General features: G+C 42.4%; 1 protein-coding gene and 1 long non-coding RNA gene across 2 annotated transcripts in view; both read right to left on the minus strand.

Moving 5' to 3' along the window:
- Nucleotides 1-517: 517 nt before the first annotated feature.
- The window catches only part of LOC142097105 (cytochrome P450 4A6-like), a 52189-nt gene continuing 29295 nt past the window's right edge, over nt 518-23411 (minus strand). The window contains exons 8-12 of the mRNA XM_075178697.1: nt 17790-17980; nt 3831-3964; nt 2367-2431; nt 1182-1264; nt 518-778 (exon numbers count right to left, since the gene is read on the minus strand). Coding sequence (XP_075034798.1) covers nt 610-778; nt 1182-1264; nt 2367-2431; nt 3831-3964; nt 17790-17980 — 642 coding nt within the window. The 3' untranslated portion in view covers nt 518-609. The remainder of the gene's footprint in view (nt 779-1181; nt 1265-2366; nt 2432-3830; nt 3965-17789; nt 17981-23411) is intronic.
- LOC142097106 (uncharacterized) lies at nt 11699-12289 on the minus strand. Its single transcript, XR_012678128.1, has 3 exons — nt 12163-12289; nt 11955-12072; nt 11699-11744 (listed from the first exon to the last, which is right to left on the minus strand). It is a non-coding gene; the product is annotated as an uncharacterized LOC142097106 (long non-coding RNA).

Raw genomic sequence — 23411 nt, forward strand, 5'->3', positions numbered from 1 at the left:
TGATCACTCTTCATGACATTCTGGAGTATATGCAAATTGCCATCATAAAAACTGAGGCAGCAGACTTTGGGAAAAATAATATTTGTGTCATTCTCAAAACTTTTGGCCATGACTGTATATATACAGTCCATGGCCAAATACGTGTGGACACTCAAACATCACATCTATCTGTGCTTCCTGAATATCTTATTCCATGGGCATTATTGTGGAGTTGTTCCTCCTATGACAGGACCATGAGATTTTTCACGATCTCACAAATGTCCTATTGCCTTAAATTAGTTTTTTTGCTCTATGGCTGAAAAGAGAAAATACTACCATAAAACCATAGAAACTACTCTAGTATCACTCTGAGGGAACCAAAGGAAAGGGCCACATACAACACCCGGTCATCCTGTCGGAACCTACTGTCCTAAACTCATGTTCTGCTCTCCAGCGTCTTCTCTTTCTGTATGCAGGTATTGGCACTGACATTTATACACTAGTATATTCTCATAATAAACATTTCCCCAGTCGTTAATGAGAATCAGAAATACAACATTTTATTAGTCAGGAAAGACATTTGAAGATCCACATGCTGTGTGTGAGGGGTTTCAGCTGGTCCAGGCTCAATCAGCGCAATTTTCTGAGGTGCACGTGGATCCCATTCTTAGATTTAAGAACCAGCTGGGGAATTTTGATGGGAGGATTTGTTGTGTCCGGTGTAAGTTGAAACCTGTCCAGAGTCAGAAACACAGCTACTTTCATCTCATTCATGGCGAAGTTCTGCCCAATACAGTTCCTGGTAAAAGAAGAGTCAATAAGGGTCCATTACCTTAGCAGAGTTATACAGTCTACATGTAGGATAAATTGAAGATATGTATCTGGTTCTATTAATGTGTTGTGTGTCATTAGTAATAAAATGACATGCAACTATCAAATTCCAATCTGATTGTATCTGATCAGACAGGATAAAAAATCTTTGATCACATCAATCACCTCAAGATCAGGTGGATTCTCCAACCCACTAAATTAGCCAAAATACGATAATTTGGAGACTGGGCCTAACAACAAGATAATTAAATCCATAGCTATTGTAATAAAACAAATGGGTTTTAAATTCACTTTACAGAGCGCCTACTACCTATAGTAATGTTAGAAAGATGACCCTAAAATATAAGGCCAGTGGTTAAATACACACACACCTGGGACCAGCAGCGAAGGGCAGGAAGGCGTGAGAGTGTCTGTCGGCCGATCTCTCTGGAGAAAATCTTAACGGATCAAACACCTGAAACATGACAAGATGTGTATTCATGTTGTATCTGACATTACAGGGATCACAATGTATAAACCCTGTTGTAACTGACATTACAGGGATCACAATGTATAAACCCTGTTGTAACTGACATTACAGGGATCACAATGTATAAACCATGTTGTATCTGACATTACAGGGATCACAATGTATAAACCATGTTGTATCTGACATTACAGGGATCACAATGTATAAACCATGTTGTATCTGACATTACAGGGATCACAATGTATAAACCCTGTTGTATCTGACATTACAGGGATCACAATGTATAAATCATGTTGTATCTGACATTACAGGGATCACAATGTATAAACCATGTTGTATCTGACATTACAGGGATCACAATGTATAAACCCTGTTGTAACTGACATTACAGGGATCACAATGTATAAACCATGTTGTATCTGACATTACAGGGATCACAATGTATAAACCCTGTTGTAACTGACATTACAGGGATCACAATGTATAAACCATGTTGTATCTGACATTACAGGGATCACAATGTATAAACCATGTTGTATCTGACATTACAGGGATCACAATGTATAAACCATGTTGTATCTGACATTACAGGGATCACAATGTATAAACCATGTTGTATCTGACATTACAGGGATCACAATGTATAAACCATGTTGTATCTGACATTACAGGGATCACCATGTATAAACAATGTTGCTTAGTTTGAGTTGCATTTTATTAATGTCAATTTTGATATCACCCAACTGTCTGAAATTTTGGGTTGGCATATTCACATTCATCTTTGGGAGTTGAATCCACAGAAATATGAACATGTTTTTTTCCTATTTATATATGTATTAATTTATGCATCATCTAGACTTTTATAGACACATAAATTCATATAATTTCATTCACATCACATATATACATTCACTATACACCACACTCCTCAGTTTCACATTATAACTAGTACAAACTCTGTAATACTCTAGCAGAGACCGCCTTCCATTCAATCTATTCAAGTTACAGTTTCCATAACCAATATATATGTAGCTCACACATAGAGAGCCTAATAATACAGCAACAGAAGAGAAAGGTGGATTCCTACCTCTGGCTTATTCCAAACCAATGGATTTTTGTGAATAGCGTAAATACTCAGTCCAATCAGCGTTCCTGGTGGACAGAAGATTGTATGTTAAATTTCCCCCTCTATGGAAAAGGAAGTACACACAAAGGAAATGTTTAGTTTAATGAACCATGAAAAATGTGTTGTTTATCTTACTCCAAAATTTTGAAAGTGTGTGGATCCAGAAAACTGGAAGAAACGCAACGAAAGTGACATTTTGTCATGGGGAGGAGGGGTCAAAATGACGCGTTTCACCATGAATCGCGTCATTGAGGCTCCCATCCTGCACACTGCCTACTGTAGTAGGCAGAATGGGAGCAGGGACTTTGGAATTTCAAATTATTTTGGACTTTTCAAGCAGGACTTTTGGAATTACAAATTTATTTGGGACATGGTTCAAGCATTTTTTGGATTAAATGCTGCTGACGAACGAAGAAGAATTCTGATTGGTAAGTATTTTGGGGTTTTCTTATTTTTAATAAAAATAATGTTTATCTATTTTAAACTTTTGACAGGTGCCGGACCTCCGGCTGTATAGACAGAACAGTGTAACAGTGATGTGTTTACTAATCATGCTGCTATCAAGCAGCGTGTTGTATCTGGTGATTTTTAAAGCAGCTCAGGAGAGTTTGCTTAATCGCAGCTTCATACATTTGAGACTTGTATAGCTAGATTGGCAAACAGTCGGGACTTTGATCTCTATCGATTTTGGAAATAACGATTTTGACAGAAACACATCTCTGGCGATTTTACATGAAATCTCAGGTTCATACATCTGCGAGGGTCAACTCTCCTGAGAAAATAGCTGAATTTGCAAAATCGCACCTTAATACATTTACCCCTAAGAGGTGTTTTCGGGAAGTCAATTACCTCAAATCCTCAGAACAGAAGGAAAGAAATGAGGAAGTGCTCACTAAGCCGGATGAGTGGGAGAGTTTGGGTTATAGTTGGGTGGCCATCTAAGGGTATCACCTAGTAGGTATTATGGAGGACACACTCCACCATGTATCCAGTCAAGCAGAAGTTACAATATGTTTATAAAAATAGCAGAATATATAAATGTAATGCACCACATTTATAGAACAAATCATTTCAGTGCTGGTCCACGGTGCAGCCTTGCGCCACTCCCTGCTCTTGAGTAGGAGAGGCGGGTCCAGCTGACCGGTATTTTCCCAGCAGGACTTCTCAGGAAAGCCCTGCACATTGCCAGAGATGGTCAAGGGGTAAGTATTTGTGGACATGGGGATATTAAAAAAAATATATTTTTATTTGTGTTTAGTGGTTCCTTATATATATTATAAAGTAACGTTTCATCGTGTATATCCGGATTGACATATTGCATCACTGCAGTGTATTTGTCCTCTATCCATTTATGTACAATGATGTATACTTCTAAGCATACTCAATGTATGGAGCATGGTAAATGAAATATAGCATAACCTTTACCTGCTGGCACAGAACGCCCATCAAAGAAAGTCACTGATTTTTTAAGTGTGCGAGCAACACCTGGCACAGGTGGGTACATACGTAGGCATTCCTTTATACACATAGTCGTGTAGGGAATCTTCCCGAGGTCCTCCCTAGAACAAGAGAATGAAGATGAATGATGAATGTATACAGAACCTGTATTATTATTATTATTATCTTTTATTTATAAAGCACCGACATACTGCTCAGTGCTGTACATTATATAACAGTTGTGTCACAGACTATTAGAAGGAAACTCCAGACTAGGGGACTAGGGTATTTCTGTCTTGTTTATCACCCACTGTGAGAGGCAAACCGTTAATTGTAATTGAAGTTGAAAAAGTACTTTTATGTCAGATCCTAAATGGATCACTTCAGTCCAGGATATGATCTATAGATCAATAGAGATCCACTTATTCTTCAATTGTCACACAGCTGCCGAGAGCAACCTTGGGCCCAGTGCGTAGCTTTTAGTCCCCTGCCCCACATGGCTAAACGCACAGGATGGGCGTGACTGTACAGTGTCATGGCAATAGGGTTTCTGGGATCCGTCTCGGGGCCCTTGGGACTAGCTGTAGCAAAGGTAAAGTGGAAACTAGGAGGCCGAATAAAGACCTTGCTCATGGAGAGACGGTGTTCACTATTTGTGACTACCAGATGACAGAGGGAGGAATACTGGATTGGACTCCGCAGTGGAATAACCTACTGTAATCTCGCCGTGGTGGACTAGAACTCGGACGCAGGAACAGGGGTACTGAACCCAAGGCCAGAAACTCAGTACCCCCCAAAGTTCAGAACCTTAGAGGGCTATCATACCAAGACTGGAACTGGAAGGCTCAGAACTCAGGTAGAGGAATACCAGGGGTGGCTACCACCTGGACAGAATAAACCTGTAAATGGTTCCTGGCAACTCAGGACTCAAGACCTGCATCAGAAAGTAGGGACTCTGGATGAGCAACCCCAAAGGGATCAGTCTGCCCCGGAACCCACAGCCTGGAACTGGAAACCCGTACCCAGAGACACGGAGATGGCTCGAGAAGCTGGAAGACTCAGAGCAGTAACCTACTACCTCGAATGGCCAGAGGTGAGTCAGAGAAATAGGTAGGAGAAAGCTGGATGCTCACAAAGAGTTAATGGCTGGAGTCTGTACAGCAGCGGATGGTAACACTGAAGTAGCAGAAATTGAATCCACACAAAGGGGGGAATTCAATTGGCAGCACCGTAATAGTTTGCATTATTACCGTTAGTACTGTAATTTTTAACGATGATTTTTGTTCAAGACTCAGGGAGTCGAAATCCAGGTTAAACTTACCGTATGAATGGTAATAGTGTGCAGGCCACGTTGCTTTCGAGAGTAACAAGGCCATTTGAATTCCCCTCAAAGAGTAATAGCTGGAAAGAGTCTGTACAGCAGCGGATAGTAACAATGAAGTAACAGAAGCTGAATCCACATGAAAAGTTAATGGCTGTAGTCTGTACAGCAGCATATAAATGACAACAGTGGTAAGATGGAACTAGGAAAGTGTTGCACTGGAAATTGTTGAGAGTAGGAGTTGACTTTTTATAGGAAGGGAGCAGAGGGAGCTATTTGGTCAACGAAGTTAGGTGCTCAGAATAGGCAGGATGTAGCAAAATGTCTCACCCGAAATGGCAGCCTCCAGTGTAGCAGACAGAAGTCACACTCCCAGGATTTGGAATGCTGCATTCTGACAGGAGGGAGATGCACGATGATATGATACCGCCAAGTGGCGTAAACAGGGCTAAGACCCCGATTCATGACACACAGAAGCCTTTGTTCCATGCAGCCACTATCCCCCCGCCCACAATACAGTATAGATAGGGCTGTGAATGTCTCACTCGACCCCACCATATATATATTACAAAAAGACTGGAACTCTTATCATATACTGTACTCCTATCCTAGGTACACTACAGGTGTAACAGTATGTGGATATCCGAACATCACATCCGTATGTGCTTTTGAACATTTTATTCCAAAACCATGGGCGTTTATATGGAGTTGCCCCCCCCCCTCCCTTTACTGCTATAACAGCCTCTGCTTTCTGGGGAGGGTTCCACTACGTTGTGGAACATGGCTGCAGGGAATCACATCCAATCAGCCACAAGAGCATTAGTGAGGTCAGGCCTGGCTCGCAGTAGGCATTTCAGGTCCTCCCAAAGTTGTTTGATGGGGTTGAGGTCAGGGCTTTGTACAGGACAGTCCAGTTCTTCCACACCAAACTCAGAAAACCATTTTTTATGGACCACACTTTCTGCACAGGCCATTGTCATCCTGAAACAGGAAAGGGTCATCCCCAAATGTTGCCACAAATTTGGAAGCACACAACTCTTCATCAACATGCCCCTTCATTGGAACTGAGGGTTCCAGGCCAAACAAAAGAAACAGCCCAAGAACATTATTCCTTCTCTACCAAACTTTACAGTTGGCAATATGCATTCAGTAGGAAGCGTTCTCCTGGAATTCACCAAACCCAGATACATCCATCAGATACATCCATCAGGATGGTAAAGCATGATCTGTCATTCCAGACAGCTTGTTCCCACCACTCCCGAGTCCAATGATGGTGTGCTTTACACCACTATAGTTTACGTTTGGCATTGTGCATGGTGATCTAAGGCTTGGGTGTGACTGTTCAGCCATGGTAATCCAAATCATGAAGCTGCCAAAAAATAGTTCTTGTAGTATTAGAGTTATTGTTATTAACGATGAGATGCATAGGACACATTATACTGTGTATACAGCAACATAACTGTGTTATTACAGTCACTGATACACTGCCAGGTCTGTTGTTAAGTATTACTATATATTGTTACAGTATTATTATATATTAGTACAGTACTACTATATATTGTTACAGTATTATTATATATTGTTACAGTATTACTATATATTGTTACAGTATTTATATATATTGTTACAGTATTATTATATATTAGTACAGTACTACTATATATTGTTACAGTATTATTATATATTAGTACAGTATTACATATGTTGTTACAGTATTACTATATATTGTTACAGTATTTATATATATTGTTACAGTAGTACATATGTTGTTACAGTATTATTATATATTGTTACAGTATTACAAATGTTGTTACTGTATTACTATATATTGTTACAGTATTATTATATATTGTTACAGTATTACAAATGTTGTTACAGTATTACTATATATTGTTACAGTATTACATATGTTGTTACAGTATTACTATATATTGTTACAGTATTATTATATATTGTTACAGTATTACAAATGTTGTTACAGTATTACTATATATTGTTACAGTATTACATATGTTGTTACAGTATTACTATATATTGTTACAGTATTATTATATATTGTTACAGTATTACAAATGTTGTTACAGTATTATTATATATTGTTACAGTATTACATATGTTGTTACAGTATTACTATATATTGTTACAGTATTTCAAATGTTGTTACAGTATTACTATATATTGTTACAGTATTACATATGTTGTTACAGTATTACTATATATTGTTACAGTATTATTATATATTGTTACAGTATTACATATGTTGTTACAGTATTATTAAATATTGTTACAGTATTACATATGTTGCTACAGTAATACTATATATTGTTACAGTATTATTATATATTGTTACAGTATTACTATATATTGTTACAGTATTACATATGTTGTTACAGTATTACTATATATTGTTACAGTATTACATATGTTGTTACAGTATTACTATATTTTGTTACAGTATTACATATGTTGTTACAGTATTATTATATATTGTTACAGTATTACTATATATTGTTACAGTATTACATATGTTGTTACTATAGATGAGATACAGAGGACACATTATACTGTGTTATTACAGTCACTGATACACTGACAGGTCTTTTGTTACAGTATTATTATATATTGTTACAGTATTACTATATATTGTTACAGTATTACTATATATTGTTACAGTATTACATATTTTGTTACTATAGATGAGATACAGAGGACACATTATACTGTGTTATTACAGTCACTGATAAACAAGAGAGTAACCACAGACATTACTCAGGGTCACCTCTGACACAGCAGTTACTGTCACTGTGCCAAGGTGCACAGAGTAAAACCTGGATAATAGTGTGTGATGATCATTTACAGTATAACCCTGAAAGGCTCAAAGTTCACCTAAAGTGTAAAGAGTAAAACAGTTCAAAGGCCCCAGGGACAGAATGTTATCTTAGTAACAGCTTCTAGGGTATAAGTTACAATGACACATTTTAGTTCAGTTGTTTCTTCCATTACTAGAAGAAAGTAAACAAAAATATCACCTGTCCAATCACTTTAATGAGCTCAGCAGCAACAGCAATACCAGTATAGTCTGGGTGGCTCAGTGGTTAGCACTTCTGCCTCACAGCAGTGGGGTCATGAGTTCAATTCCTGACCATGGCCTTATCTGAGTGGAGTTTGTAAGTTCTCCCCGTGTTTGCGTGGGTTTCCCCCGGGTGTTCCGGTTTCCTCCCAAACTACAAAAACATACTGGTAGGTTAATTAGCTGCTATTAAGTTGACTCGTGTGTGTGTGTGTGTTAGTGAATTTAGACTGTAATCTTCAATGGGGCAGGGACTGATGTGAATGAGTTCTCTGTACAGCGCTGCTGAATTAGTGGCGCTATATAAATAAATGATGATGATAATAATAGACAAGCTTCCATGGGATTGGTCAGAGGACACTGTAAGGGGGCATACCTAATAATCGCTGACTGAATATTTAATCAAATGACCAACTAGACTGGTGGGTTGGAGGGAAAACTAACTGCTCCATCATTTTGGAGATGGGAAAACAAAATTTACAGAATATTAGCAGATTAATTGTTATTTTTGGATGAAATAAAAGAAGTCAGGGCCGGACTGGCCATCTGGCACTTCTGGCATTTGCCAGAAGGGCCGATGACCAGATGGGCCAGTCCGACTCCCAGCTGCCACCGATCCGGCTCCCCCTTGTTCTGGCTCATGGCGCCGCGCTCCCTGTGCTTCTGGCGCTTCCCTTCGCTCCCAATGTGACGTCATGACGCAGACGTTATGACGTCACGCGTAGGGGCGCGGTCTGGCTTCTGGAGGCGCCGAGTGAATGCCGGCAGCATAAGAACATACAAGCTAAGCAAATACCTGTGCGGGAGGGGGGGAGAGAATAATTAGAAGTTACTACAGACGGGGCAACGGCTGTAGTAGGGGGAGAATACGTAAAAGTGACTGAGGGGGAGGGGTAAGAAAATACCTGCAGAGGGGAGTAAGTACAAATGACTGAGTGAGGGGGGCAATGGCTGTAGTAGGGGAGGTAAGGAAATACCTGCATGGGGAGACAATGACTGTTGGAGGGGGTAGTGAAAATATCTGCAAGGGGGTTAAGGAAAATGGTTACAGGGGGGGATAAAAATGTCTGCAGGGGGAGGACAATGGCTGCAAGGGTTTGTAATGAAAATGGCCGAAGGTGGGTAATGAAATGGGTTTTTCTATTATTAATCAAGAATTTTTATATATATACAATATATATATATATATATATATATATATATATATATATATATTCATTCAATTATGTACATTTTTATATACTTTACTCACTACAGCGCTGTTTTTTTGTGTTTAGGTGTGTGGTTTAGTTAGAGGAAGAGCAATAGCCCCTTTTAACAGCTGCAGTGGGAAGTATAAACTCTTTTGGAAGTCCACAAGCTTTTTAGGAGAGATGGTGGATGGTGTTCTCAACATAAAGCTGAAGCAGAAGCGTTTTTTAGGGAGAAAATTGCTTTTATTAGTTTACAAAAACAGTGTTTATTTACAGCAATTATGACACACTGGATGGAGGAAGAGGTGCGTGAGCGGCTGAATGTCAGAGGGGAGGAAGAAATTAGAAGGCAAGTGACTGGGACTGTGAAGGATGCCACAGTGTACTACAACATCGCCAAAATACTCACACAACGTGGCATAAAGAGGACACAGCAACAAGTCCTGAACAAATTGAAGTCCCTGAAGAAGCAGTACACTAAAGTCCATGACTACAACAGGCGCAAAAGTGGCGCTGCAAGAATGGACTGGCCCTTTTATGACCAGTGCAATATGGTCTTTGGACATTCTCCTCTGACAAATCCAATTGCACTGTCATCTTCTAGCAATGTGGATGCGGCCATACCAACACCACCAGAGAGCACACAGACAAGCGAGGCCGCAACGGTAATAATAGAAGATTCTATAGAAGACACCCCAGAACTGGAGTGCTCTGCCACAACAGATGACACCAACATGTCTTGGGAGGAATTGAACGATTCACAGCCATTCCCTGCTGCGCAAGTCGTTACAGATACTTCGCAAGAAACGCAGCCAGAACCAGTGCCGGTGTCAGAGTCTACACCAGGTCCCAGTTTACGCTCCAACAGTAAGTATCTTTAATAATCTCACATAATAACCAACTATATATACATACATATATATCTACATAATTAAAAAAAAAAAATGCCCAAAAGTCTAATATAATACACTGCAAAGTATTAAAACATTAACACGCATATGTTGCAGTGCAAAACTACTGGGCAAGAGGGAGGAGGCCTCAGGCACATATCAGCTTACAACACTGCTTTTTTGTTCTGCCACATTATATATTCTAATGTATGTTTTACTACGTACAGTTTACAACATTCCTAAAGAACGCAAAAGGCCCAACAAAATGGAGCAAGCAACTAAAACAATGACAACTGTCATGATGGATCAACTGCGGGAGATGGACAGCACCATGAGGGAACACGAGAATACACAACTGCAGCGTTTCATGGACAATGAGCGGGATCTCCAGGACTCTTTCCTCATGCAAATCATGAACATGCAGGAATCGTGACTGTATGATGGGATTCATGGACAGACTCCTCTCACGGGTGCAGGCACCTCCTCCAAGTCCTTACTATTATGACGGACATTATCCTATGTACCAGCGGGGGCAACCCATGTTAGGCAGCAATAACCCTCCAAACCCTGTACAGAATACACAACATGCTCAGCCTATGGGTAACCCCAACATAGAATACCCACCGGCTTTTCCACTCCAAACCACTCCACAACCAGAAATGCCACAATATAGGCAATTGTAATACTCATGTTTTATGGTCAAATGTTTCACAGTTAATTGTTATCATGTATGTTACGTGTGATCTGGAAACACGCCGTTAGCTTCACATATAACGTGAAAAGCAAATTTGCACTTACTGTTTGGGCACATTTGTGTCTTCTGTTTACTACTTGTGTATATATTATTATTTTTTTCTACATGCAAGTAAGCACTTTTGTATTGTGTCATTTTATATTTTTGTGAAGAGACATATGAGGAAATATGTACAAAACAAAATACAATATGTGAAATAAACATATATTTTTTATTTTTACATTTGTGTGGTACATTCAAACAAGTGAGGACAAATTGGCAGTGAGGGTGGTCCTAATAAGTTCAGCAGAGGTATTGGTGCGCTCTCCTTCAAAAGTACTGGAGTCCACTGACAGCACTGGCATTTCAGATTCCTGCACATTCCACTCAGGTAGAAATTGCTCTTTTTTAATTTCACAAATGTTATGTAAAATACAGCAAGCAGCAACCACGTGGGGCACAAGCTTGGTGTCAATGTCATTGCGCTTCAATAGACAGCGCCAACGTCCTTTCAAGCGCCCAAAAGCATTTTCCACCACCATCCGAGCCGAGCTGAGGGTATGTGTAAACCGGATCTGTTCCTGAGACAGGTGATGTTGCTGTGTGAACCCCTTCATCAGCCAGCGCTTCAAAGGGTAAGCAGCATCCCCAATGATGTGTACCGGTATCTCCACACCATCAACAAACCTAGATTTCTGTAAATAAAAACATGCAGTTTCACGTCACCATGTTAAAAATATTGGTCACATAACATAGTACACTTGGTACTATATGGTGAAAATGCATTTTGCAAGTGTTACATCTGTATATAAAAAGGGGCAGTAAATACATACAATATTGATAGCAAACAATAGTATATAAGCTTAAATTACAAATACATCATACAACATTACACCGATATTTACCTCTCTAGGGAACAGCCAGCCATCTTGTCTTTCCTCAGCAATTTGGTAAAGGTCCGAATTTGCTAGAACTCTGGCGTCATGGGAACGTCCAGGCCACCCGATGAAAACATCTGTGAAACTAACATAAAAAAAAACATATATAAATATGTTTTACAATACGCATTACACATGGCACAGTCACATAAAAAAACCCATAAAAAATGCTTACCAATAGTTGTGGTCAACCACAGCCTGCAGAATGATGGAATGCCAGCCTTTGCGGTTGTAGTAATCCGCATGGTTGTCTGTGGGGGCAATGATGGGGATGTGTGTCCCGTCTATGGCTCCAGCACACTGTGGAAACCCACGCCTCAGGAATCCTGCAATTGTATCATCCAGGCGCTGACCTTGCAGTAAGGAGATGAAGCGATGATACAGGGCTTCCAGCAATGCCCTGGTGACTTCATGCACTAGAGTGCACACCGTGGATATCCCCACTCCAAACAAGCAGGAGATTGTCCGGTATTCTCCAGGGGTAGCATACCACCACAACACAATAGAAAGGCGCCTACATGGTGGAATAGGTTTCCCAAAGTTAGTGGCCTTCCTGGAAAGTGCTGGGGTAATAAGGTCCAGCACATAGTTAAATGTCCCACGTGACATTCTGAAGTGTTGCATCCACTGCTGTTCCTCAAACGCTTCCACAGTAGACCAGAAAGCTTCTCCGTGGCTACGCTCTCTGCCACGCATGGTTCGGTTACTGGCAGCACTGAATCTCAAAATTGAGGCAATGCTGGCCCTGAGAAACGCTCTCCTCCTGCGCATATACAGACACCGAGTTTTCTTTTGTTGTGCCATAAACTTCGCTTTTCTCCTCCTGAACTGGGACTGTGCAAGAGGGCACAGCGTCAGCAGCTGCAGCAAACTCTCATTTGCTGCATAAAACATCAAAAAAATACTAGTAAACATGAACTCTGGGCTACACAAAAGTGAGTCGTCGGCCGTGATGAAAAGTAATGTGGTAAACAATCACCACCCCCTTTTGCATCATTTTTATGCGTCAACAAACCAGTCACCTTTCAATGACATCACCTTTTTTCAGCCAATGAAAAGTGCTCTGGTGATGACTCCCACAAATTGCCAGAGCACAGACTTGTGCAGTATGAATGGGGTCAACCCGGGAAATTCCCAGGTCCGAGGTGCAGTATGAATGGTGTTTCTGAGCTGGGACGCTCCGAGACCCTGCAAAAACCCGGCTTCAAAAACCCGGGATATTGCAGGGGCGGCAGTATGAAAGTGGTATTATTAATTTATTATTTTTACGTTGGTTTATTCTTTTATTAGCGCTGGAGATTATTTGTGCAGGGGTAATGAAATATCTTAGGGAGTATTTAATAAATCGAGCAGCTTTGGGGGCATGATCTCTCTATTGTGTTGTGGCTACATGGATGCTCTCTGTGGCCTTAGAGATCACTATAATACTAAATACTTGTGAGACAGGGCTGGTAGATGTTAATATTTGATTGACCGCAAATGTTCTGTTATTGATTTTATATGCCTGTATAATGGGGTAGGTTTATTTGGCCATAATGGAGTGTTTTGTTTGAACTAAAGGGCCTAATCATTCAGGGTTTATTAACATTTTGCATTATAATCTAATATACACTTTTCAATACAGGACTCCAGCTTTCCAAAATCCATCAAAAAGACAACAAAGCTGCAAGAACAAGCAGGAGAGAAGAGCAAGAACAGGTAAGAGAGAAGAGCAAGAACAAGCAGGAGAGAAGAGCAAGAACATGTAAGAGAGAAGAGAAAGAACAAGCAGGAGAGAAGAGCAAGAACAGGTAAGAGAGAAGAGCAAGAACAAGCAGGAGAGAAGAGCAAGAACAGGTAAGAGAGAAGAGCAAGAACAAGCAGGAGAGAAGAGCAAGAACAGGTAAGAGAGAAGAGCAAGAACAAGCAGGAGAGAAGAGCAAGAACAGGTAAGAGAGAAGAGCAAGAACAAGCAGGAGAGAAGAGCAAGAACAGGTAAGAGAGAAGAGCAAGAACAAGCAGGAGAGAAGAGCAAGAACAGGTAAGAGAGAAGAGCAAGAACAAGCAGGAGAGAAGAGAAAGAACAGGCAAGAGATGTCACGACTGTAGTGGGTGTTTGACTGGTAGAAGGTACCTGCTGTTGTTGGCGCAACTCAGAGGAAGGCGCGGAGTCTAACGTGCCCCTGGTATTCACCAGGAACCCCCGCAAGGAAGTATGGACTCCGCTGCAGGGACACGCAGGTCGCGGTCCTTCCTAGAGTCCACAGCGAGATACAAGGGAGTGTCAGACAGGCCGGTTCAGCAACGTTCAAGTAGAGGAGGTACAAAGGGAAATCCAGAAGAATGGTCAGGCAAGCCGGGTCGGTAATCTACAGGGAGCGCAGTACAAGGCAGAATCCAGATAGGGGTGGTCAAACGGTCCGGGTCAAAAGGGTCACAGGCAGCACGAGGAAGGTCAGGAACAATATAGCAACTGGTACACAGAAACGCTGGAGGCAGGAAGACCTGATACTCTGGCACTGGTAGGAGGGCCAGAGAAGGTTTAAATACTGGAGTGCTCCAATAGAATCAGCGCTGCAGCGCTGTCATCCTCAGCGCCGGGAATCACTATAGCGTCCCGTTGCCTAGCAACGGGTCGCGCTGTCTGCAGAGGTCAGGCGGCCGAGAATCCGGAAATGACGCGTCTGGTTGCCTAGCAACCAGACGCGCGATCATACAGTCAGGCGGCCGTGCGGACGGCGCCTGACAAGAGAGAAGAGCAAGAACAAGCAGGAGAGAAGAGCAAGAACATGTAAGAGAGAAGAGCAAGAACAAGCAGGAGAGAAGAGCAAGGACAGGTAAGAGAGAAGAGCAAGAACAAGCAGGAGAGAAGAGCAAGAACAGGCAAGAGAGAAGAGCAAGAACAAGCAGGAGAGAAGAGCAAGAACATGTAAGAGAGAAGAGCAAGAACAAGCAGGAGAGAAGAGCAAGAACAGGTAAGAGAGAAGATCAATAACAAGCAGGAGAGAAGAGCAAGAACAGGTAAGAGAGAAGAGCAAGAACAAGCAGGAGAGAAGAGCAAGAACATGTAAGAGAGAAGAGCAAGAACAAGCAGGAGAGAAGAGCAAGAACAGGTAAGAGAGAAGAGCAAGAACAAGCAGAAGAGAAGAGCAAGAACAGGTAAGAGAGAAGAGCAAGAACAAGCAGGAGAGAAGAGCAAGAACAGGTAAGAGAGAAGAGAAAGAACAAGCAGGAGAGAAGAGCAAGAACAGGCAAGAGAGAAGAGCAAGAACAAGCAGGAGAGAAGAGCAAGAACATGTAAGAGAGAAGAGCAAGAACAAGCAGGAGAGAAGAGCAAGAACAGGTAAGAGAGAAGAGCAAGAATAAGCAGGAGAGAAGAGCAAGAACAGGTAAGAGAGAAGAGCAAGAACAGGTAAGAGAGAAGAGCAAGAACAGGCAAGAGACAATGGCATAATCTGGAGTCCTGTATTGCTAGAGAATACATCTGAATTTTCATATTCATGAGTATTCCTAATACATTGGGGGTGGGGTGGTAGGGGGCACAACCAGTGTATTCGCCTAGGGTGGGCAGAACACTTAATCACCCTTAACCCTTTTTTTTGCTTTGCTCTCCTTGATGACTCAAACCCTATATGTTTAATTTTTGCAGAGAACCATTCACTTATTCTGCGTCAGTGAATTTAATCAAATTTAATTATTTGCACCAGTTTTTTGCAGCGTTGTATTTTTTAGTTTTTCTGTCTTGAGTTGGGACATACAGCGAGGTCCTCCTTAATTTTCCAACTGGTAAGAAGTAAGCTCAGCGCCAGAATTTGCTCTTTCGTTATATTTTATAGGCTCAAACAGTAAATGTAAAATGTAACTTTCATTAGGTATATTTAACATAGACTGAAATTACTTAAAGCATTAAAATGATCCAAAGTGACTTATTTGGAAATGGCTTAAACAATATGTAAGGATACAACATTTATATCACTCCTCGCCCACACTGGAGAGATTAGAATCAATAACTATACAGCTATATTATTCAGTACAATGCTGTATCCTTTAGATAATGCTTAAGCTTATTTATACCATCTGATTTCCAAATAATTATTATTTTAATATTTGAAGATAATTTCAGTATATATTTCAGTATACATTAAATATACATAATAAATGTTACAGCAAAGGTGACAGCAATCATAAATGATGTGGGAAGTCCAGGGGCAGAGCCTCTTGTACCTGGTGGAAGGGGTCATGTTGGAGGGTCTGCTGACTTATGGTTTGCTTAAATTGCAGTAATTAGGTACTTTGTTCTGTGCAATGTTTATGTTTATGTTAATTTTAGTTGTTATATAAAATACTTAAGTTATTTTTGGTTTGATGCTGTGGCTTACATATAGTATATTATGATGCAATAAATTACTATGGCCATTGCATCTCAAAAAATTACTGTCTTATATGGTGCAGTGGGAAATACCATGGACACACTATACATTGTATTTTAACTGTATATAAAAAAAAATAATTAAAACATAAAAAACATTGTGGTTTTGTGCAGTTTCCCGATGCTTTACACAAAAAGGGAATTGATCAGGGTGGGCAGAAGACATTTCATGATAAATAAGTTTGTGCTGAGGCTTTATATTGCACTGCACCAGCAATGCCACATCAGCACGCAACAATATAGTGCATGGAGCCCACAGCAGGCGGGCCTGTGTACTGTAAATGCCAGGGCTGATTTTTAGTCCCAGTCCGGCCCTGAAAGAGGTTATACCCCATTCTGTAAGTTTAACTAATTGGGTCTGACATTGACAAGATTTGGAGGGTCCCCTGATGTCTTATGTAGTCACCGAGAGACAGTAATAGAAACAGGGTCAGCGAGAGGATTCTCACAATATCAGCCAGACTTCTGCTCACCTGACACAAGCAGGGTGATGTCCATCAACAAAACATGCTGCCAGCAGAGGAGCGTCAGGGGACCTGTCCAAATCTGAGAACATCAAACTCCAGGAAACCAGCATTTTGTAATGGGTTATTCCAACAAAACTGAAAAATTATCCCTGAATTACCCCTTAAGATAGAGAATTCTCCTTAGCCGGCTATTAATATTTGATGAAGAGTAAGTGATGCCAGTTGGCTATGATTGATATCATTTTGATTTTTGGTTTAACTCATCTTTAAAATGAACAAACATCTTACAAAGAGCATCTTTGTAAAATCTATGACGTTGTCTGTTCTTACTATGGAAATCACTGGTTAATTATAATGCTGTCCCTTCCCAATGACATTAACGCTCAATCTACCTCTCCTAGCTGGAGACCTGTGGGCTGATCCTGCCAGAATGTCCACCTTGCCCTCACACATTGGTGACTATCGGCATCTCTAGGGCCTATTAGATCAATCAGTATGTGACCACACACAGGTACATAGCAGTCACATGTTGTCATCTTCTGACCACTTTACCAACATGACCAATAATGAACCAATTTATTATTATGATTCATAATGGTTGTCTTTGGGCCACTCACTGCAATACTGGGCCAATTGCCCAATCTCTGCTGCAATATTTCAGTGTGTGCCTAGCATTGCAATCTGGTAGGGGACAGAGTTGAACATGTGCAGGATTTTTAACTGAATTGTAGATTATCATTATGCTAATTGATCCATCCAAGCCACCTCTCATCAGATCACTCAGGCATTGGAGGGACAGATGGGATTTAACTGATATGATTTATTTTTATTTTCTGAATAGGTTTTAGGATTACATTCAGGTATTTCATTTAGATGGTGGAACAAGGCCTACAACAATTCAGTGAAGCACTATGAGTATAGTCTCACCAATCTATGGTCTGCCTGTCTCCCAGGACCTCTCTGATCTCCTCCCGACACTTCTCCTGATGCTCAGGATATTTGGCCATTTGGTACAAGATCCAGGAGATCCCGCTGGCTGTTGTGTCATGTCCTTCAAACATGAAAGTGTCCACCTCCGCCCGCAGGTCCTTGTCGGACAGACACTGTCCGTTCTCATCCTACGGTGATATGCACAGGTTCAGTTCCAGTAAGTAGAAAAGAGGATACTTACTTTATTTTCAATATCTTTCTTTCGTTTGCAATAAAAAATATATTTGAAAACTTTCTGCTGTAATTAACATTTTAAATGATGACAAGGATATCCTCAGGAACATATGTTTGGGAAACTATATTTTCATCCTGCCCATTCTGCCCCAAAAAATACAGTCCCCCTGTTGGGATAAAATGGCAGCTGCTTTGTTGGCCATTTGGTTTTCCCTAACTCTGTATTAGTGCAGCCAAAACGTAAACTGGCCTTAAGTTGATGGCCATCTCTCTTATTCTTTGAGAACCTTTGGGTTTCTGGCATCGGGACAGGGGGTGTGACCACAGTGCGCGATGGTGGCGTGGGGGCACCTCAGTGGGGGTGCCTAGCTTTTTAAAGTGCTGTGCTGGTGAGTGCTTGGCTGGTAAGCCAGAATTAGAGCAACTGGGGAAACACTCAGGACGTTCCCCCTCCCCAACACTACTATCACATATTACAAGACCAATGTTCTATACTACAACTTCAATCAGATAGTATATATTTATTGATTTGTTATATGGTTCAATCAACTAAGTGATGATATTCATAACTCATTAATAAAACCATTCATAACTTCAGAATCTATGACTAGAGAAGCAATAGTTCTATTGAATGTTTTCCTTCAGTAAGTAATCTGTTATCTAGCTGCAAAACGTTTTATGTAATTACTTATAGTAAATAACTTCTACAATACAATGAAGATACAATATACAGTTTAACAATGTTTGACGGAAACCATGAATCCAACAGCAATCCACATTAAATAAAGCCTTATCCTATAATGCTGATATCATCACAAGTTATGTATACATGTGATAAGAAAGAGCATGGTGTATGTAACCAGAGTTACAACTCCTTATGCTAATCCACACCCGGGCTGGACATTTTAACCCTGTTGTTCTCAGGAAGTATCAGTGATGGAAATATAACATCTACTTGGAAAAGCATTTCAGGGGTTAAATTCCACCTCCACAGGGAGCACTCAGGAGTTGAGTAAATTAAGTTACCATCCTTCCTTCTGTTTGCTCCCTATTGTCCACTGGTAAGCTCTACAGACAGCCAGGAGCCGGACCCAGCAGGGGTCACCAGTGGGGAAGATACTTGGGGGAGTTAGGGGAGGGGGCTGGATAGGGTGAGAAGCCCACCAATCGAGACCTTCTGCAACTCCCCTGGGCAGGCAGTTCTCAAGGTGGGATTATGAAGTGATAAAAGAGGCTATCCTGGGAGCTGGACCTGTGGGTGACTAACTTTTGGCCAAGAGGTGATGCTCTGCCAGAGATACGATATGGAACATATCTCACTGGATTTATTTGAACTGATTTCCTCACTTGCTGGACCTGCTATCGTTAACGGTGCCATGCGGTATTTAATCCTATTCTGCAGAATAAATCATCTATCTATTTCTACTCTAATACTGTGTCTGACTGATTTGGAAAACACATATTCTCACAACATAATAATAAGATCTTGACAGCTAATTGTCCCAGACTATATTTAATGCTGTAATACAAAGTATCGTTAGCACTGTATAGTTCAAACTGCCTAATTATTTGTGCATATATATTATATATCCCAAAGTTAGATGATGATCGTAAGTTACTACACGGGGGGATGGGGATGTGTTACAGGGAGGATGGGGTAAGAAATATGTTACTACACGGGGGATGGGGATGTGTTACAGGGAGGATGGGGGAAGAAATGTGTTACTACACGGGGGGATGGGGATGTGTTACAGGGAGGATGGGGTAAGAAATATGTTACTACACGGGGGATGGGGATGTGTTACAGGGAGGATGGGGGTAAGAAATGTGTTACTACACGGGGGGATGGGGATGTGTTACAGGGAGGATGGGGGTAAGAAATGTGTTACTACACGAGGGGTGGGGATGTGTTACAGGAGGATGGGGTAAGAAATGTGTTACTACACGGGGGGTGGGGATGTGTTCCAGGAGGATGGGGTAAGAAATGTGTTACTACACGGGGGATGGGGATGTGTTACAGGGAGGATGGGGTAAGAAATATGTTACTACACGGGGGGATGGGGATGTGTTACAGGAGGATGGGGTAAGAAATGTGTTACTACACGGGGGGATGGGGATGTGTTCCAGGAGGATGGGGTAAGAAATGTGTTACTACACGGGGGGATGGGGATGTGTTCCAGGAGGATGGGGTAAGAAATGTGTTACTACACGGGGGATGGGGATGTGTTACAGGGAGGATGGGGTAAGAAATGTGTTACTACACGGGGATGGGGATGTGTTACAGGGAGGATGGGGTAAGAAATGTGTTACTACACAGGGGATGGGGATGTGTTACAGGGAGGATGGGGTAAGAAATGTGTTACTACACGGGGATGGGGATGTGTTACAGGGAGGATGGGGTAAGAAATGTGTTACTACACGGGGGATGGGGATGTGTTACAGGGAGGATGGGGTAAGAAATGTGTTACTACACAGGGGATGGGGATGTGTTACAGGGAGGATGGGGTAAGAAATGTGTTACTACACGGGGATGGGGATGTGTTACAGGGAGGATGGGGTAAGAAATGTGTTACTACACGGGGGATGGGGATGTGTTACAGAGAGGATGGGGGGAAGAAATGTGTTACTACACGGGGGGATGGGGATGTGTTACAGGGAGGATGGGGTAAGAAATGTGTTACTACACGGGGGATGGGGATGTGTTACAAGGAGGATGGGGTAAGAAATATGTTACTACACAGGGATAGGGATGTGTTACAGGGAGGATGGGGTAAGAAATGTGTTACTACACGGGGGATGGGGATGTGTTACAGGGAGGATGGGGGGAAGAAATGTGTTACTACACGGGGGGATGGGGATGTGTTACAGGGAGGATGGGGTAAGAAATGTGTTACTACACGGGGGATGGGGATGTGTTACAAGGAGGATGGGGTAAGAAATATGTTACTACACGGGGGATGGGGATGTGTTACAGGGAGGATGGGGTAAGAAATGTGTTACTACACAGGGATGGGGATGTGTTACAGGGAGGATGGGGGAAGAAATGTGTTACTACACGGGGGGATGGGGATGTGTTACAGGGAGGATGGGGGAAGAAATGTGTTACTACACAGGGATGGGGATGTGTTACAGGGAGGATGGGGGAAGAAATGTGTTACTACACGGGGGGATGGGGATGTGTTACAGGGAGGATGGGGGAAGAAATGTGTTACTACACGGGGGATGGGGATGTGTTACAAGGAGGATGGGGTAAGAAATATGTTACTACACAGGGATGGGGATGTGTTACAGGGAGGATGGGGGAAGAAATGTGTTACTACACGGGGGGATGGGGATGTGTTACAGGGAGGATGGGGGAAGAAATGTGTTACTACACGGGGGGATGGGGATGTTACAGGGAGGATGGGGTAAGAAATGTGTTACTACACGGGGGATGGGGATGTGTTACAGGGAGGATGGGGTAAGAAATGTGTTACTACACGGGGGATGGGGATGTTACAGGGAGGATGGGGTAAGAAATGTGTTACTACACAGGGATGGGGATGTGTTACAGGGAGGATGGGGGAAGAAATGTGTTACTACACGGGGTATGGGGATGTGTTACAGGGAGGATGGGGGGAAGAAATGTGTTACTACACGGGGGGATGGGGATGTGTTACAGGGAGGATGGGGTAAGAAATGTGTTACTACACGGGGATGGGGATGTGTTACAGAGAGGATGGGGGAAGAAATGTGTTACTACACGGGGGATGGGGATGTGTTACAGGGAGGATGGGGGAAGAAATGTGTTACTACACGGGGGATGGGGATGTGTTACAGGGAGGATGGGGGAAGAAATGTGTTACTACACGGGGGGATGGGGATGTGTTACAGGGAGGATGGGGGAAGAAATGTGTTACTACACTGGGGGATGGGGATGTGTTACAGGGAGGATGGGGGAAGAAATGTGTTACTACACGGGGGGATGGGGATGTGTTACAGGGAGGATGGGGGAAGAAATGTGTTACTACACGGGGGATGGGGATGTGTTACAGGGAGGATGGGATAAGAAATGTGTTACTACACGGGGATGGGGATGTGTTACAGGGAGGATGGGGTAAAAAATGTGTTACTACACAGGGATGGGGATGTGTTACAGGGAGGATGGGGTAAAAAATGTGTTACTACACGGGGGATGGGGATGTTACAGGGAGGATGGGGGAAGAAATGTGTTACTACACGGGGGATGGGGATGTGTTACAGGGAGGATGGGGTAAAAAATGTGTTACTACACGGGGGATGGGGATGTGTTACAGGGAGGATGGGGTAAGAAATGTGTTACTACACGGGGGATGGGGATGTGTTACAGGGAGGATGGGGTAAGAAATATGTTACTACACTGGGGATGGGGATGTGTTACAGGGAGGATGGGATAAGAAATGTGTTACTACACGGGGGATGGGGATGTGTTACAGGGAGGATGGGGTAAAAAATGTGTTACTACACGGGGGATGGGGATGTGATACAGAGAGGATGGGGGAAGAAATGTGTTACTACACGGGGGATGGGGATGTTACAGGGAGGATGGGGGAAGAAATGTGTTACTACACGGGGGATGGGGATGTGTTACAGGGAGGATGGGGTAAGAAATGTGTTACTACACAGGGGATGGGGATGTTACAGGGAGGATGGGGGAAGAAATGTGTTACTACACGGGGGATGGGGATGTGTTACAGGGAGGATGGGGGAAGAAATGTGTTACTACACGGGGGATGGGGATGTGTTACAGGGAGGATGGGGGGAAGAAATGTGTTACTACACGGGGGGATGGGGATGTGTTACAGGGAGGATGGGGAAGAAATGTGTTACTACACGGGGGGATGGGGATGTTACAGGGAGGATGGGGTAAGAAATGTGTTACTACACGGGGATGGGGATGTTACAGGGAGGATGGGGTAAGAAATGTGTTACTACACAGGGATGGGGATGTGTTACAGGGAGGATGGGGGAAGAAATGTGTTACTACACGGGGGATGGGGATGTGTTACAGGGAGGATGGGGGGAAGAAATGTGTTACTACACGGGGGGATGGGGATGTGTTACAGGGAGGATGGGGTAAGAAATGTGTTACTACACGGGGGATGGGGATGTGTTACAGAGAGGATGGGGGAAGAAATGTGTTACTACACGGGGGATGGGGATGTGTTACAGGGAGGATGGGGGAAGAAATGTGTTACTACACGGGGGGATGGGGATGTGTTACAGGGAGGATGGGGGAAGAAATGTGTTACTACACGTGGGGATGGGGATGTGTTACAGGGAGGATGGGGGAAGAAATGTGTTACTACACGGGGGATGGGGATGTGTTACAGGGAGGATGGGGTAAAAAATGTGTTACTACACGGG

This window comes from Mixophyes fleayi, chromosome 7 (assembly GCF_038048845.1).
Source record: "Mixophyes fleayi isolate aMixFle1 chromosome 7, aMixFle1.hap1, whole genome shotgun sequence".
NCBI classification, from domain to species: Eukaryota; Metazoa; Chordata; class Amphibia; order Anura; family Limnodynastidae; genus Mixophyes; species Mixophyes fleayi.